Raw genomic sequence first — 17498 nt, forward strand, 5'->3', positions numbered from 1 at the left:
AGAACCGGGTTTGATTCCCCACTCCTCCACTTGCACCTGCTAGCATGGCCTTGAGTCAGCCATAGCTCCGCCACAGGTTGTCCTTGAAAGGGCAGCTGCTGTGAGAGCCCTCTCAACCCCACTCACCTCACAGGGTGTCTGTTGTCGGGGAGGAAGGGAAAGGAGATTGTAGGCTGTTCTGAGACTCTGTCCTTGAAAGGGCAGCTGCTGTGAGAGCCCTCTCCAGCCCCACACACCTCACAGGGTGTCTGTTGTGGGGGAGGAAGGGAAAGGAGATTGTAGGCCACTCTGAGACTCTGTCCTTGAAAGGGCAGCTGCTGTGAGAGCCCTCTCCAGTCCCACCCACCTCACAGGGTGTCTGTTGTGGGGGAAGAAGATATAGGAGATTGTAGGCCGTTCTGAGACTCTGTCCTTGAAAGGGCAGCTGCTGTGAGATGCCCTCTCCAGCCCCACACACCTCACAGAGTGTCTGTTGTGGGGGAGGAAGGGAAAGGAGATTGTAGGCCGCTCTGAGACTCTGTCCTTGAAAGGGCAGCTGCTGTGAGAGCCCTGAGTCCCACCCACCTCACAGGGTGCCTGCTGTGGGGAGAGAAGATATGGGAGATTGTAAGCCGCTCTGAGTCTCTGATTCAGAGAGAAGGGCGGGGTATAAATCTGCAATTCTTCTTCTTTTACAACAGACAGCCTGTGAGGTGGGTGGGGCTGATAGAGCTCTCCCAGAAGCTGCCATTTCAAGGACAACTCTGAGAGAGCTGTGGCTGACCCAAGGCCATTCCAGCAGCTGCATGTGGAGGAGCAGAGAATCAAACCCGGTTCTCCAGATAAGAGTCCGCATACTTAACCACTACATCAAACTGGCACCACGAGTCCACCAAGACACTTGGACTTCCGCCAGGCCTAGAGATGAGAAAGCACTCCACCCTACCCAGCTGGGGCAGAAAATGTGGGCGTGAACCCATCTCCTTATGGTCACTCAGGGCTTCTAACTCAGGGCAGACATAAGACAAGTTCTACTTATGGGGGGGGGGGCGGGTGTGGAAGAAAGACCTGCCTAGAACAAACCTTCAGCTAATGCTTTATCTTTTTGCATTAAATAACTTAATTTAGACCAAGATGGAGAGCCATGCTGGTCTGCCTGCAGGAAGAGAAACTAGCAAGAGTGAGCAGCAGCACCTGAAAAACTAACATTTGTGGCAGGCTGTGAGCTTTCCTGAATTTCCTGAGCTCACTTCTTCAGATACAGCTAGAATGCAAGTCCATCTGTCCTTGTAGCTTGGGAGAGTGGAGTGATTTCAGATGCCAAATGACAGCGTGACGGCGTGTGACAATAGCATGGATTAGGTGCGACAGGCAGAGGGGTACTATGCTTGATTTGTCAGATGTGTGACACAGGGATCCTCGAAAGCGCATGTGGAAGAAAACTTGTTTCCTGCATTGTGCAGGGGGTTGGACTAGATGACCCTGGAGGTAGGCCCCCTTCCAACTCTATGATTCTATGACGGTTGGTCTCTCAGGTGCTGCTCAACTTGAATCCAGCTCTTCTCCTGCAGACCAACACAGCTACAGTCTGAAACTATCAACTAATGTAAACGCTTAAAATATACTCCACTTTTTGTCACAAGGGGAGCTTTGAGTCTTGGAAGCTTGTACTCCGTGAAAAAACCCCCTGGTCTCTAAGATGCTTCTGGACTTGATTCTAGTGTCTCTCCCCAAGGAGGAACAAAAGCGATTGGAAACATTTTCCTCTCATTCTTATTTGTTCTCATAACAGCCCTGCGAGGTACGTTATGCTGAGAGTCTGACTGGCTGAAGTCACCCAGCTGGACTCCATGGCAGAGACCTGGGTTTCCCATTGGTCTGCACCAGGCCAATGCTATCCAACCCAATCAACAAAGCGAGGCGGAAGAACGTAAGGTGTAGGAGAAACACAGGCGGCCCAGGAGCGATGGGAACTGTGTGCAACCTCAACCAGCACTTCCCAGCCTTAACAGGTACTAGCTGCTCAAATGGCAACGTACCCCACGCAGCTGTGTGCGTGAAAATTCAGCCGAGCCGATAATCTGACGAGTGACGTTTTTTGTCAAAACAGCAATTAGGCATTTAAAAGCAACGCATTTGGGGGAGGAGGGGAAAGGCAAACTTATGCTAACGACAAGAACTCAATTTAGCTAACTGTTACGAAATGAAATTAAAATTCTGAACGACTACAGTCAATTACTATTTATAGCACATGTGGTGTATTTCTGTCAGGTATTAGTACGTATAAAATGCGAGGCAACGCTGCTGGAATCACAGCACGCGTTCTTTCCCCCTTTCAGCAGTACAGATGTAATATCTGGAGGTGTCGACAAACAGATACGTTCAAAGAAACCTTGGGGGAGAAAAATGGACTGTTATTTCACCCCCAGACACACACCTTTCCAAAATCTAAATTAGCTTTAAAAGATGGATGGCATACTATTAAGGTCATGAGTGGCACAAAATTATGAACCGGTAAGCTGGGGGGAAAAAAAAGGTGATTAATTGCTATAATTACCTATAGACATAGTTAACAAGGTCTAAGAACTGGGCATTTAATTCAAGGTCCTCTGGAAAACGTTTTTCAATGTAGGTCATCATTTTTACTAACAAAATGGACTTCTCTCGGAGGGTAGGTGTCTGAAAAGAAAAGGGGGGGGGGAGAAAGGGAGAACATAAATTAGCTTGCCCATCCAGTTGCTGGCAGCTCACACTCAAACACATAGAAGCAAAAGTTGAATTCATATATACATACATGTGTCCATGCACAGTACTAACACGCAGCTATACATGAATAATCCGGCAAGCATAATGTTCAACCTGTTACTGCTAATACACCGATACACCAGGGATATGTCTAACATAGCTGTGGTTGCTCCAAAACATGGAAGGGCAATGCAAAATTTGACAGAGTGTTAGGCTCGAAACCTAGCCAGTAATGCTCAAGGATGGTTTGCCAAAGTAATTTAGAAGAGGTGAACTGGGACAGAAACCCTAGAAAAGGGGTATCAAACATGCAGTTTGCGGACTGAATCAGGTCCCCGGAGGGCTCCTATCAGCCCCGAGAACCTCACTAGGGCTAACCCTAGAACCTTACTAGAGCTAACCAGCGTCACCTAGAGCATCTGAGACCTCCGATACCTGAAGTTTAAGTTAGAACTCCTTTGCATATTAGGCTACACCCCCCTGATGTAGCCAGTCCTCCAAGAGCTTATAGTGGGGCCTGTAAGAAGAGCCCTGTAAGCTCTTGGGAGGTTTGGTACATGAGGGTGGTGTAGCCTAATATGCAAAGGACTTCCTGCTACAAAAAAAGCCCTGCTCACACTATTTGCATATTGTTTTAGGAAGCCAAGGGCGGTGATTGGCTGTCAGATGACAGGGTAGGCAAGGTTTCCCCCCCACCTCCTTATTTCTAGTCGGGTAAACCCTTGCAGGGAATACTGACTACAGCTGGAGTTTGGACAATACAGGATGGACTACCGCAATGCTCTCTACTTGGGGCTACCCTTGTAGAATGTTTGGAAGCTGCAGCTCACACAGATGCTGTGGCTAGACTGCTGGTAGGGGCCAGCTCTTAGGAGCATGTGACCCTGACATTGCAGCAATTACACTGGCTGCTGATCCACTCCCGAACTCCATTCAAGGTGTTTGTTTTGACCTTTAAAGCCCTTCCTGGCTTGTGGCCCAAGGTATCTAGAGGACTGCCCAGGAGTTAAGATCACAGGGAGAAGCGCAAAAGACTGTTCCATCGATCAAAGAAACTCATCCGGCCAGTACGCAAGACAGGGCCTTCTCACTTGCAGCCCCGCAATTACAGAACCGCCTCCCCATGGAGGTGCACCTGGCCTCCTCACTGTCCACCTTTAGGAGGCAGCTAAAGACGCTTTTTCCAAGGAACTCATTTAATTAAAGCCATCCTAAATTGTGATTTTAAATTTTGGTTTTATGTGTTTTGAGCATTTTATATTGTAAGCTGCCATGAGCTCCATAAGACAGAAAGGCGGCTAATTAATATATTTTTTTCCCTTTGCAAGTGGTGCTTTTTACCACTGTGCATAGATTCTCACTGCAGAAACTAATTTTTTTAAAACCCACAGAAAGCTTTTCTTAGGAGGCCTGGTAGGGTTTGGGGCCCTCCCAAAGAAACACCACGTCGTCTGTCTCGTCCACTGCGGCAAATACCTGGCTGGCAGCTGTCGGGGAGTTGTTTTTCACCCACTCTTCCACGATCCTCACCACCGCCCGGAGGATTTTGGCATCGTTCGATTTTTCGATGAGAGACGTCAGGATGGCTTGGATGAAGTTCTTCCTCATCTCCATGCTCATCACGGCGAGGCGGGTTTTCACAAGGTCCAAGCTCAGCATGACCAGTTCGCTTGTGCCGGCTGTGGGCAGAATCAGAACAGGATTCCGCGTGTGATCGGATAAGTGCGCAGGGGGCTAAAGTGCTCTGGGCAAGACAGAGCAGTCAATTCCCCCCCAGTAACCAACAGTGGCTGCTTTTAAGTGAATCTACAAAGCCCCAGCTTTAGGAAAAACCCTTTAAATAAAAGCTGCAGAGTAAAGATGTGTTTTGTGTTGAGCAGCACACAAGAACAGTGCCTCAATGGTATAATCAATGCCTGCTTATTTCAGAATTTCTCAGCGTAAAAAGACAAATTCAACAATGCAGCCTGGCCAATAAATGAAGAGCAACTAACACTGAGGGTGCATTCACAAACAGTAAATAACACGCTTTGCTACTGGATTTTTACTGTGTAAGAATACCAAAATCCATTTGCAAAAAAGCTGCTGTGTAAAAGCACCCTGAGTTATTTCCCACTTTGAATTTTAGCCTGTCCCTACCCTGAAATTAGGAGGATGAAGCCTTGAACCCGAAGGGTATAACAAACCAAAGTTAGAGAAAGGTGTAACAATGAGTATGAAGGGCAACAAGGAAGCAAGGAACATCCAACACAACTCTCAAATCCAGCCCAGATCTCTCCTCTACCCCATATGGTCTTAGGCATTACATGAGAAACCCCTGAGTTCCAACTCCGTATTCTCCCTTGCACTGGGAACACAAGGGCTGGGGGTGGAGGGAGGAAAAAATTGCAGTGGCCGAATACAACTGTAAGAAGTGAACACATAACCCGTCTCTCTCCTTGCCTGTAATTTTGAAGCAGGATGAAGAAGAAGAAGATGATGATGATATTGGATTTATATCCCGCCCTCCACTCCGAAGAGTCTCAGAGTGGCCTACAATCTCCTTTACCTTCCTCCCCCACAACAGACACCCTGAGAGGTGGGTGGGGCTGGAGAGGGCTCTCACAGCAGCTGCCCTTTCAAGGACAGAGTCTCAGAGCGGCCTACAATCTCCTTTCCCTTCCTCCCCCACAACAGGCACCCTGTGAGGTGGGTGGGGCTGGAGAGGGCTCTCACAGCAGCTGCCCTTTCAAGGACAGAGTCTCAGAGCAGCTCACAATCTCCTTTACTTTCCTCCCTCACAACAGACACCCCGTGAGGTGGGTGGGGCTGAGAGGGCTCTCCCAGAAGCTGCCCTTTCAAGGACAGAGTCTCAGAGCAGCGTACAATCTCCTTTCCCTTCCTCCCCCACAACAGACACCCTGTGAGGTAGATGAAGATATTGGATTTATATCCCGCCCTCCACTCCGAAGAGTCTCAGAGCGGCTCACAATCTCCTTTACCTTCCTCCCCCACAACAGACACCCTGTGAGGTGGGTGGGGCTGAGAGGGCTCTCACAGCAGCTGCCCTTTCAAGGACAACTTCTGCCAGAGCTATGGCTGACCCAAGGCCATGCCAGCAGGTGCAAGTGGAGAAGGGGGGAATCAAACCCGGTTCTCCCAGATAAGAGTCCGCACACTTAACCACTACACCAAACCGGCTCTCCAGGAAGCTCAACAGGAAGTGGAAGAAAAATCGCTTGGGGCAAAGGAAGCATTTGTGGGCATGGGATTTAACACTCCTTCCTTTCCTGTCCCCAGACGACCCTCCAGGCCAGCAAGGGCTTGTGTTCAATATCTCATTATCTTGTTAAAAACTTCAAGGTTCAGAACCACTTTATTTGCCAAGGCTAACGTTCATTTCAACCTTTAGGACAGAACAGGGATAGGACATTTTTGTGCCATCTTTAGAATTCTGGCAAAGGGTGGCAGGTACAGTCACAAAATGACTGCAGCGGGAGGTGGAGCAGCCACAAAATGTCAGGCAGTAAGGTTACAGTAATGCCACGTTTCTGGCAGCTTGGTTTAAACAGGTTCCTCTCAATCTTTATTGCCAATCGGATCTCTAGTGACCAATCAGAAGTCCCACTAGCTTCCTAAAAACACTTGGAAAGGTGTCAGTGGGTGCCCAGGCACCCATACGCACCATGCTCTGGACTTGTGGATTAGAAGATGGCCAATTTCCCTACATTAGGAAGAACTTCCTGACCGTTAAGAGCAGTTCCTCAGCGGAACAGGCTTCCTCCATGGGAGGTGGTGGGCTCTCCTTCCTCGGAGGTTCTCAAACAAAGGCTAGATGGCCATCTGACAGCACTGCTGGTCCTGTGAACTTAGGCAGGGAGGGTTGCATCAGTGCTGAGTTCTCATGGCCCTTTCTTACACTCCCGGGAAAATGCCAATTGCCACTTTGGAGTCAGGAAGCCATTTTCTCCAGGCCACTTTGGCCAGGTATCCTAGAGGTTTTTTGCACGGACGCTGGGTATTTGTGTGTGGGGAGGAGGCATCTCTGAGTTTCTTGCATTGTGCAGGGGGTTGGACTAGATGATCCTGGGGGTCCCTTCCAACACTACAATTCTCAAGTTTAGCATTACAGACTTTCCAGCGCAACATCTTTGCCCATGAACGTTTTAACTCTGGACCAAGAGCTCTCCCTTTTAAACCCAGCCTGGGGAGGCGCTTCTCCACGCAACTCAGCCTTGGGACACCGACTGGCAGAGGTGGGTATTACCTGTGTTTGCTTCTGCTGTCCCCGCTTGTGCCTGCTGGTTCAAGTGCTCCCGCACCATCTTCTGCAGGGACCGCATGAAGACCGAAATCAGTCTGTCTATATAACTGGGATTGTTGCTGCACGCAGACTTCAGGATCATTAAAGTACCTAAAAACATCCCAAAAGGTGTGTGGGGGGGGAGAGAGTGTTATTGCGGTTAATGAAACCTGGTTTCCACTCCACGTTAGGCCACGAAGCTTCGAGGGGTGACGTTGCGCCGGGCGCTCTCTCTCTCTCAGCCTAACTGACCTCGACAATTTTGAAGAAGACAAAGAGGTTTGCAGAGAGTATTGCGCCAGCCAATTTCAGAAGGCTTTTGCATCTGTTTAGAGAAGAGGTTATGGTCAGGCTTGCTTCCATTAATAACGCCGAACAAGAGGTTGGGAACTCTGAAGAAAACAGGAACACGCTTGAGGAAGACTTTGATTAAACGAGTCTACATCCGGGTACTCATCGTATCATCATGAGAATGGACTTCTCTTTGTAACATTATAAAGATGTACTTCTCTATAATGTGACTATAGATTTATATGCTTATATATGTATATGTCTGGCAGTCTTTAACAGAAGTAAGTAGAGCACCATCAGGGTTTATATAAGATTTTTTAGCTTAAATTGTTTTATTTATTTACTATCTTACTGATATACGCATGAATAACACATGGAATTCACTGCTACAGCAGGTGGTGGCTGCAAGCATAGACAGCTTCAAGAGGGGATAGGATAAACATCTGGAGCAGAGGTCAATCAGTGGCTATTAGCCACAGCATATTGATGGAACTCTGTCTGGGGCAGTGATGCTCTGTATTCTTGGTGGTTGGGATGGGGGGCACAGTAAGAGGGCTTGTAGTGTCCTGGCCCCACTGATGGACCTCCTGATGGCACCTGGCGTTTTTTTGGCCATTGTGTGACACAGAGTGTTGGACTGGATGGGCCACTGGCCTGATCCAACAGGGCTTCTCTTATGTTCTTATGTGACACAGAGTGTTGGACTGGATGGGCCATTGGCCTGATCCAACATGGCTTCTCTTATGTTCTTATGTGACACAGAGTGTTGGACTGGATGGGCCATTGGTCTGATCCAACATGGCTTCTCTTATGTTCTTATGTGACACAGAGTGTTGGACTGGATGGGCCATTGGCCTGATCCAACAGGGCTTATCTTATGTTCTTATGTGACACAGAGTGTTGGACTGGATGGGCCACTGGCCTGATCCAACATGGCTTCTCTTATGTTCTTACATGACACAGAGTGTTGGACTGGACGGGCCATTGGTCTGATCCAACATGGCTTCTCTTATGTTCTTATGTGACACAGAGTGTTGGACTGGATGGGCCATTGGCCTGATCCAACAGGGCTTATCTTATGTTCTTATGTGACACAGAGTGTTGCACTGGAGGGGCCACTGGCCTGATCCAACATGGCTTCTCTTATGTTCTTACATGACACAGAGTGTTGGACTGGACGGGCCATTGGTCTGATCCAACATGCCTTCTCTTATGTTCTTATGTGACACAGAGTGTTGGACTGGATGGGCCATTGGCCTGATCCAACAGGGCTTATCTTATGTTCTTATGTGACACAGAGTGTTGGACTGGATGGGCCATTGGCCTGATCCAACAGGGCTTCTCTTATGTTCTTATGTTAATATCAATATGCTGTGGCTAATAGTCACTGATGGACCTCTGCTCCATATGTTTACCAATCCCCTCTTGAAGGTGTCTATGCTTGCAGCCACCATCGCCTCCTGTGGCAGTAAATTCCATATCCCCCAAAATCTTGTCTCCTAAGGTGTTACTGGACTCATTCTAGCTGACCACCAAAGCATGACTTAGCCATCCTGCAGAAAACCACTCCCACACAAGAGGCCAGAGGTCCCCAATGTTGAGCCTGCTCCTGGACACCTTTCCAGCACCCACCAACTGTTTTTAGAATGCGGGCAGGGCTAGTGGGGCGCTTGCCAGCAGGCCTTCTGATTGGCCGCTGTTGGTTTTATTCTGTTTCGTTTCTCCTTCCCAATGGCACTAATTATCCATCTTTCCCCCTCCGCTTAGACTTCCTCTGTGCCACTGGCTCTTCCTTCTGGTGGTTGTGCCCGCATTCCAAAGGTTGCCGCAGTCTCGAAAAGATCAGGGATCCTCGATTCAGACACTCTGTCTCTGGGAGCCGAGGGAATCAATAACTTGCCCCATTCTTTCCCCCCATCCCAAGCTCTTCCTCAGAGGTGGAATTCTAGCAGGAGCTCCTTTGGATATTAGGCCACACCCTCTTGATGTAGCCAATCCTCCCTTACAGTAGGTCCTGTAATAAGAGCTCCTGGAGGACTGGCTACATCAGCGGCGTGTGACCTAATATGTAAAGGAGCTCCTGCAAGAATTCCACCCCTACTCCTGTCTTTCTGCTTCCAAAAGGATGTTTGATATTTTGCATCCTTTAAAAAAAAAATTGCTTTCTCTCTCATTTAAAAAAAAATTACACTGTATACTAGGCTCTGGAGAAATGGTCTTGCTCTAACCTTGAGAGCATTCCGGACAAACGCTAAGAAGTCTCTTTCTTGCTTAGTGTGTTTCTAGAGTCCAACTTGACACCTGACAAATAAGCAATTCCCCAAGTGAAATTACATCTGTCGGCAGAGATCACAGGCGAGGATAGTGAAGGACATTTGCCATTTAAAGCAGCAGCCCCGGCCAAAAGCCAAGACAGCCACGGGCCCGTTTTATTGACAGAAGCAATTCCGGTAGCGGACTTGGGAGGGGATTGACTCCGCTGAGCTGTCCCCGGCACTGTCAGGCATCGCCGCTGCCCGATTCAAACTCTGGGCCCTGGCAGCTGCTCTACCTCAAAATATGCTGAAACATTTAGTAGGCCCTTCCTTCAGCTGCTACTACTGGAACTCTGACTCAAGCTATAACCAAGCCTGTTTGGTTTCAAGAAAATCTTTTGACAGCTATTTTTCATACTTTTCTTTGGCTGAAACACTGGGAAATTGCTGTGAAAGGCAGCAGAGAATTGTACTGCAAGTAATGAATTAATTTCCAGTTATATGAAGTTCATACAAGCTTTTCTGTAGTTATCCCAAAAAGGATATTTATGAGGGGTTTGCAGCTTTTTACTGGCTGTGTTTCCCATGCCTTTAAAAGCAACCTGTTTTGCAGATATTTAGCCAGTGAACTTTTTTCATCCTTTATAATATCTACAGAAGGAGTTTAATTTTGGTGTCAAAAAGCTGTTAAAAGCAGGATCAGTAAAATGGCGCCAAGTTCATAGTACCACCACTTCCAGTGCTGTTGAGATATACTGCAGTAAACTCCAATAATCTCTTTCTGCCCCACACCTCTCACTCTCACGGAAATCTCATAGAAAAGCCAGCTGGATACAACTGGGGGTGCCAACTTTTCATTAGCAGAGCTCCTATGTCTGCAACAGCACTATGATGACCAGAAAAGTTTCATCCAGTAAAAATGGAAGGAAAGAACGAAAAGGAAATAATGAAATAGAAGGAGAGGAAAAGAAAACATGGAAAGTAAGAACATAAGAGGAGCTATGTTGGATCAGGCCAGTGGACTATCCAGTCCAAAATTCTCTCATACAATGCCCAGAAAGCACCAGAATGTCCACCAGTGTGGCCAGGGCACTAGAAGACCTCCCACTGTTGCTTCCCCCTGCCTCCCAGCACCAAAAATACAGACAGAGCATCACTTGCAGGGAAAGAAAGAAAGAGGGGCGGGGTGGGAAGAGAAAAAAACCCTTTCTCACCATCAGATGACCCCAGCCAGCAACAATTCTGCCCAGGAGTTGTTTTGTTAAAAAAAAAGCTACTGGAATGCCCACTCCCCACCACTCCCGGCTGAAAAAAACACACACACCCTTCTTTGCCGCCCAGGCCTCCTGGGGAAATCTCCCCAAAAGAACATACTGCAAAGCACATGAAAGCTCATACCTTGAAGAACACTTCATACGTCTAAAGTGCCAGTGGACTCCAGCTTTTCTCTTAAACACTGGGAGTGGGGGGGGGGGGGAGAAGAAGGAGAGGCAGCCCAGCTCCTCTCTACACAACACAGAGATGGGGGAAGGAAGGAAGCCAAATGGACCTCAGGCTTTGCAGCCTGTGTCAGTCTTCAAGGCTAGCTTTTCTCTGCACAACACAGAGACAGGGGAAGGAAGGAAGCCAAATGGAGCTCAGGCTTTGCAGCCTGTGTCAGTCTTCAAGGCTAGCTTTTTTCTGCACAACACAGAAACAGGGGAAGGAAGGAAGCCAAATGGAGCTCAGGCTTTGCAGCCTGTGTCAGTCTTCAAGGCTAGCTTTTTTCTGCACACAGAGAGACAGGGGGAGGAAGGAAGCAGAGCAGAGGTCATGCTTTGCTGGGGGTGGGGCTAGCTTTGGCTTTTCTTGTGACCCGGTAGTGAGGCTTCCGTGGCCCGGTACCGGGTCACGACCCTGCAAATGTGAAACACTGTCCTATGTGGCTCTTATGTTAAGCAAGTTTGGCTACCCCTGCTCTAGCACATCCAATAAGCTACATTCGCTCAGATTTCTATAAATAACCCACTCCCAGTTCATTTTATGCCTCCTTGCACTGATTTGTCTCAACCTATGCTGTGCTTATCAGATGTCTCTTTTTTACACACTGTTACCAATTTGTGCTGCACTTTGAGCCTCAGTGAGAAAAGTGGCCTACAAATTCAGTAAAACAAACAAAATCCTGACGAAGGAAGATAATAGACTCAGAATTGTTCCTGGGGCTCTTTAAAGGCTGTCCCCCCTACCGATCAGCTGATCAGTGGGGGAGAGGCCTTTAAAGAGCCCTGGAAATGTGGTGCTTTGCCGTTTCCCGGGCATTAAAATTGTGAGGGAGGGGAGGGAGGAGGCAGTGGGCAGCGAGGCTGCCTGGAGCACTATGCGCCTTAGGGCTGGCCCTGCATAGGCTGATGGGCATAATGTTTCCCTGAAGCATTGCGTAGCACCAACCACGGTTTCCTCTAACAAGAATCACAACAGCAAAACTAGCCATCCTCCGTACATGGTTATGCGAGAGAGAGAGGGAGGCACTTACCAAAAAGCTGAGAAGGGTTTGCATTGGTTGCTTTTTCATAATTAGTCAGTCCTTCGTAGATAACCTTCCCGACAGCAGCATAGAGACACTCCAGTTCTTCATACTTGGAGGCCACGCTCGAAGTGCCTGCACCGGAGTTAATGAGAGTGTTATGGGATTAAAGACGGTGCTTGCCTTTTGCTTTAACCGGTAACTTTTAGCAGGACAGCGCAGTGCAAGAACGTTACCCCGACACTCGCTCTCATGCTTCTAAAGCAGCTCAAAATCAAACCAAATCCAATATGAAATAAAATTTCGTTTTGATATAAGACCAGCTCCAAGGATCAGCAAACGATAAAAGGAAAAACACATTAAATGTGATGAGCACAAAACAATGGACACAAGTTTGGGGAGGGGGACAAAGTATTATCCTCCACAAACAGATAAGCATAATTACTGGACATGAACTACTGTTTGTGTATCCCACACGCCTGTAGCATATCTATATTTTCTGCTTCTACCTCTTTGCAACACACAGACCCTCCCTATCTCTCAAGATCTGTCAACAAGGCTTTGTTTGGAGTATCCTTTGGAGTACGCCTACAGAACGGCATCCAGTGGCAGCATGGCCTTTTTAGTGGTTGCCCCAATGTGGAGCAACAGATTTCCTGTAATGGAAGAAAAAGATTGCGCTGTATTCCACTTGCCTCATTCTGGTGAAGGCTTTTTTGTTTTGCCAGGTTTTCCAGCGGTGGAGTCTGAGTGATGCAGAAAATACTGCTGCTCATTTAAAAGAATTTTTCATTGCCTCCCTACAGAGATCATGGTGGATCAGGGGTGTTAAGCATGCGACCCAGAGCTACTGGCTGTCATATGCTTCCTTTTCCTTCTCTCTTGCTTCTTTCTGCATAACAGCTTGCTTTGCAAGGCTTGCTCAATCGCACAAGAGCTTACAGAGCAAAGTGTCTATTTTCTCCATTGGCTGAGATTCCTCCCTTGGGGAAGAAGGGGAGGAGGGACAGCGTGCTGTGCCAGGCTCTCTCAATTGCACAGTAGCTACTGAGCCCACAGTAGCTACTATTGGCTGAGGCTCCTCCCCTTCTGGCCCTCCAGGGAAGGGAGGAAAGAGCCAGAGCTTCCTTTGCCCAGTTCCCTGGATCCCATGAAAGCACCTTAAAGACCAATGAGTGCTAAGGTTTTCAGCATGTTTTAAGTTTTAAAAAATATTTGTTTGTGTCCTTTATAAAATTTATATCTCTGTTAAAAAAGGGTAAAGGTAGTCCGTTGTGCAAGCACCAATCATTTTCGACTCTGGGGTGACGCTGCTTTTACAACGTTTTCACAGCAGACTTTTTACAGGGTGGTTTGCCATTGCCTTCCCCAGTCATCTACACTTTCCCCCCAGCAAGCTGGGTACTCATTTTACCAACTCGGAAGGATGGAAGGCTGAGTCAACCTGGAGCCGGCTACCTGAACCACTTTTTGCTGCGATCGAACTCAGGTCATGAGCAGAGAGCTCCGACTGCAGTACTGCAAGCTTTACCACTCTGTGCCACAGGGCTCCGGTATCTCTGTTACCTAATCTTAAATAGGTACACACACGGCTCAGCCCAACAAGGTCTCATTTATGTCAGATCCGGCCCTCATAACAAATGAGTTCGACACCCTTGCGTGTGGATTCTTTGCTCACAGCTCTGAGAACTTTATTGCAGCCTGAACGCCCTACAAATTAGACTGGTATGCTGGGGTGGGAGTTATCCCAGTGCAAGGGGCCTCTTTTCTACTATGAAATTTATTCGCAACCACCAGCTCGTCCCGTATCCCTCCTTGCTAAAGTCTGCCTTCACACCCAATTTCCCTTTCTTGTCTTATTAAAACACCAGTGTTCAACAAAGACAGGTTGCTTACCTGTAACTGTAGATCTTCGAGTGGTCATCTGTGCATTCACACTCATGGGATAGTGCGCCTGCGCCGATCCCCGAATCGGTATATGCAAAAGCCCGGGATTTTTTCGCGCCAGGCGCCAGCAGGCATGCGCAAGCGACCCACTGCGCATGCCCACCGGCGCCCGCGCGGCAATCCCGCCAGTTCCTCCCTGACCGCTGAAAGCCCCCTTCTGGAGAGAGAGAGACCGTCAGCAGTGGGGAAGGAGGGCGGGTAGTGTGAATGCACAGATGACCACTCGAAGATCTACAGTTACAGGTAAGCAACCTGTCTATCTTCTTCGTGGTCTCTGTGCTTCACACTCATGGGAGATTAGCAAGCAAAGCATACCTGGAGGCGGGAAGACGGTCAGCCTGAAGACACAGCCTGTAGCACCGCAGCTCCCAACCGAGTCCTCTGCTGAGCATGCACGTCCAGCGCGTAATGCTTCATGAAGGCATGCGGAGAAGACCAGGTAGCCGCCTTGCAGACATCGGAGAGGGACACGCCTTTCAGGAATGCCACCGACGTAGCCATCGCCCTAGTGGAGTGCCCACGCACAGGTCCAGGTAAAGGCTTTTTAGCCAACAGATAACAAAGTTTGATCGTCTCAGTAAGCCACTTGGAAAGTCTCTGAGACGAAATCTTGGACCCTAACTTAGGGGCAGAGTAGGAGACAAAAAGCTGGTTATCTTTACGAAAACCCCTTGAACGGTTTAAATAAAACAGGAGGGCACGCTTAACGTCCAGTGCATGTAGCCTCCGTTCCTCGTCCGAGGAAGGGCTAGGGTAAAACGTGGGTAACCAAACCTCTAAGTTAAGGTGAAACTGGGAAACTACTTTCGGGAGAAAGGTAATGTCCGGGGCCAAAGAAACTCCGGCCTCCCTAAAGGCAAGGTATGGGTAGTCACACCGCATCGCTGTGAGCTCCCCCGCACGGCGTGCTGAAGTGATGGCCACTAAAAACGCAGTCTTCCATGACAAAAGCTGCAGGGAGCATGTAGCCATGGGTTCAAAGGGACGGCGAGTTAGCTTGTCCAAAACTAAAGTCAGGTCCCACAACTGTGGAGGGGATCTCGAGGGGGGATGAAGCCGGAAGAGCCCCTTTAAAAACCTCTTGGAATGTGGGTGCGCAAAAACAGAGTGACCCTCAACCGAGACATGGAAGGCAGAAATAGCTGCCAAATAAACCTTGACGGAGGAGAAAACTAACCCCTCATCGATCAAGGACAAAAGAAACTCAAAAATTTTTGGGAGCCCAACCGAGTTGGTTGGCACAGGAGAGCCAGCCACGAAGTCACTGAACTTCTTCCACTTCCTCTCGTAAGAGGCACGGGTGGAAGGTTTCCTGCTACTCTGGAGCACATGTTGAACTCTGGTGGAAAAGTCTAGTGATCGATGAACCACGCTGTCAGCTTCAGGTGTGGCACGTTGTGATGGAGTACGTGTCCGCCCTGGGCCGACAACAGGTCCGGTTCCGCCGGAAACTGGTAAAAGACCCCCTCCGACTGCTGGAGCAGAATCGGGAACCAGCTCTGACGGGGCCACCACGGGGTCACCAGAATGCATCGTGGCCTCTCCTGCACTAACTTGTGGACCACTCTCGTCAACAGGGGTAAGGGTGGGAACATGTACAGGAACCAGCCCTCCCACCGGAAAAGGAGTCCGTCCCCCAGGGAAGCTGGGTCCGCACCCCCTCTGGCACAAAACAATGGGCACTTCTTGTTCCGCGCTGTGGCGAAGACGTCTAACTGCGGGTAGCCCCAAAGTTGGAACACCGGTTCCAGGAACTTCCACTGCAGTTCCCATTCGTGTGGGGACGCTGCGCCCCTGCTGAGCGAGTCTGCCCGTACATTGAGGACCCCAGGCAGATGCGTAGCCTTCACAAAAATGCCCCACTGGAGGCACTCCCTCCAGAGATCTAATGCCAGTGAGCACAGCCTGTGAGACACTGTCCCTCCCTGCCTGTTTATATAACACATGGCAGTGGTGTTGTCCGTCAGTAATGCCACTATCTTCCCCGCTAACAAAGGGCGGAAGGAACGAAGAGCAAAGTGGACCGCCAGCAGTTCCAGGTAGTTTATGTGGTACCGGTTGAGTTTCAGTGGCCACTTGCCCCCCACACATAAGTTCTCCAGATGAGCTCCCCACCCCCACATGGAAGCATCGGTGGCGATAGTCACGGAAGGGGTTGGCAGATGAAAGGGAGCCCCTTGGCAGATGTTGCCCTCCGACCCCCACCATTGCAGGGCTTGAAGAGCCTCGGATGGGATGGTAAACCTCTTCCGAGGTGAGTCTCTGAGAGGGCGAAAATGGCGCAAGAACCATAGTTGTAAGCCCCTCATGTGCAGTCTTGCAAAACGCAGCACGCTCGTCGTCGCAGCCATCAGTCCCAGCATCCGCTGGATCTGCTGTGCTGTGCCCCACTGTCGTCTTTGGAGAAGCTGTACTAGGGTCATGATGTCCTTTGCTCTCTGAGCGGGAAGAAAAGCTCTGTGCTGATCTGTGTCCAACAGAGCCCCTATGAATTGAACTGTCTTTGACGGGGTGAGATGAGACTTCTCCACGTTGACCTGCAACCCCAGGGTGCCGAGAAGGCGCAGAGTGATGGCGATATGAGATGTTAGACTCTCCCTCGACCTTGCCACGAGAAGCCAGTCGTCGATGTACGGAAAAACAACGACTCCCTGAAGACGAAGGTGAGCAGCCACCACACTCATCAGCTTCGTGAACACCCGAGGAGCAGTAGACAGTCCAAACGGCAGGGCCCTGAATTGGAAGTGACGAGCACCCACTGCAAACCGCAGGAAACGCCTGAACGCAGGATGGATGCTGACATGAAAGTAAGCATCCCTGAGGTCCAGGGTCGCCATCCAATCCCCTTGGTTGATGAGGGGCAGGATTGTTTGCAGTGTAGCCATTCTGAATTTCTGATATAGAATGAATTTGTTCAGACCCCGCAAGTCCATGATAGGCCGTAGGCCCCCGTCCCTCTTGGGGACCAGAAAGTAGCGGGAGTAGAAGCCTCCCAACCTGGCCTCCGGTGGAACAACTTCTATGGCTTGTTTCTGTAGGAGGTTGCTCACCTCCGCCAGCAGAGGTGGGGAAGGGGGAGTGGTAACTACCACGGACTGGTTTGGGGTCTGGATAAACTCTATCTTGTAGCCCTCTCGTATAATGGACAGAGCCCACCTGTCTGTGGAGATCAACTCCCAGGCAGGCAGGAAAGGGCGTAGGCGAATGGAATGGTCGACAGTGGGGGCGATGACGCGTGCTTGCGGGAAGTCAAACCCCCTGCTTCTGTGGCCGAGCCCCCTTAGATTTATTAGAAGGCTGGCCCCCATAACGGTTTCTACCGTTGCCGGAGTAGGGCGGTCGTTCAGGTTGCTGCGAGCGAGGACGCCACTGCTCAGGGGAGAACTTCTGATAGGGCTTCTTGGTCCAGGGTTTGGACCATTGTTTCGACTTCGGAGACTTAGAGGAAGGCTGGACCCCCAAGTTCCTGGATGTCTTGACGCTCTTATCAAACTCT

The 17498-nt window shown here is 49.4% G+C and overlaps 1 protein-coding gene across 1 annotated transcript in view; it reads right to left on the reverse strand.

Moving 5' to 3' along the window:
- TRRAP (transformation/transcription domain associated protein) overlaps window positions 1–17498 on the reverse strand; it is a 280470-nt gene that overhangs the window by 132376 nt on the left and 130596 nt on the right. The window contains 4 exon segments of the mRNA XM_060260958.1: window positions 2537–2658; window positions 4201–4403; window positions 6971–7117; window positions 12065–12190. Coding sequence (XP_060116941.1) covers window positions 2537–2658; window positions 4201–4403; window positions 6971–7117; window positions 12065–12190 — 598 coding nt within the window.

The sequence above is a fragment of the Heteronotia binoei genome, chromosome 20 (genome assembly GCF_032191835.1).
Source record: "Heteronotia binoei isolate CCM8104 ecotype False Entrance Well chromosome 20, APGP_CSIRO_Hbin_v1, whole genome shotgun sequence".
NCBI lineage: Eukaryota > Metazoa > Chordata > Lepidosauria > Squamata > Gekkonidae > Heteronotia > Heteronotia binoei.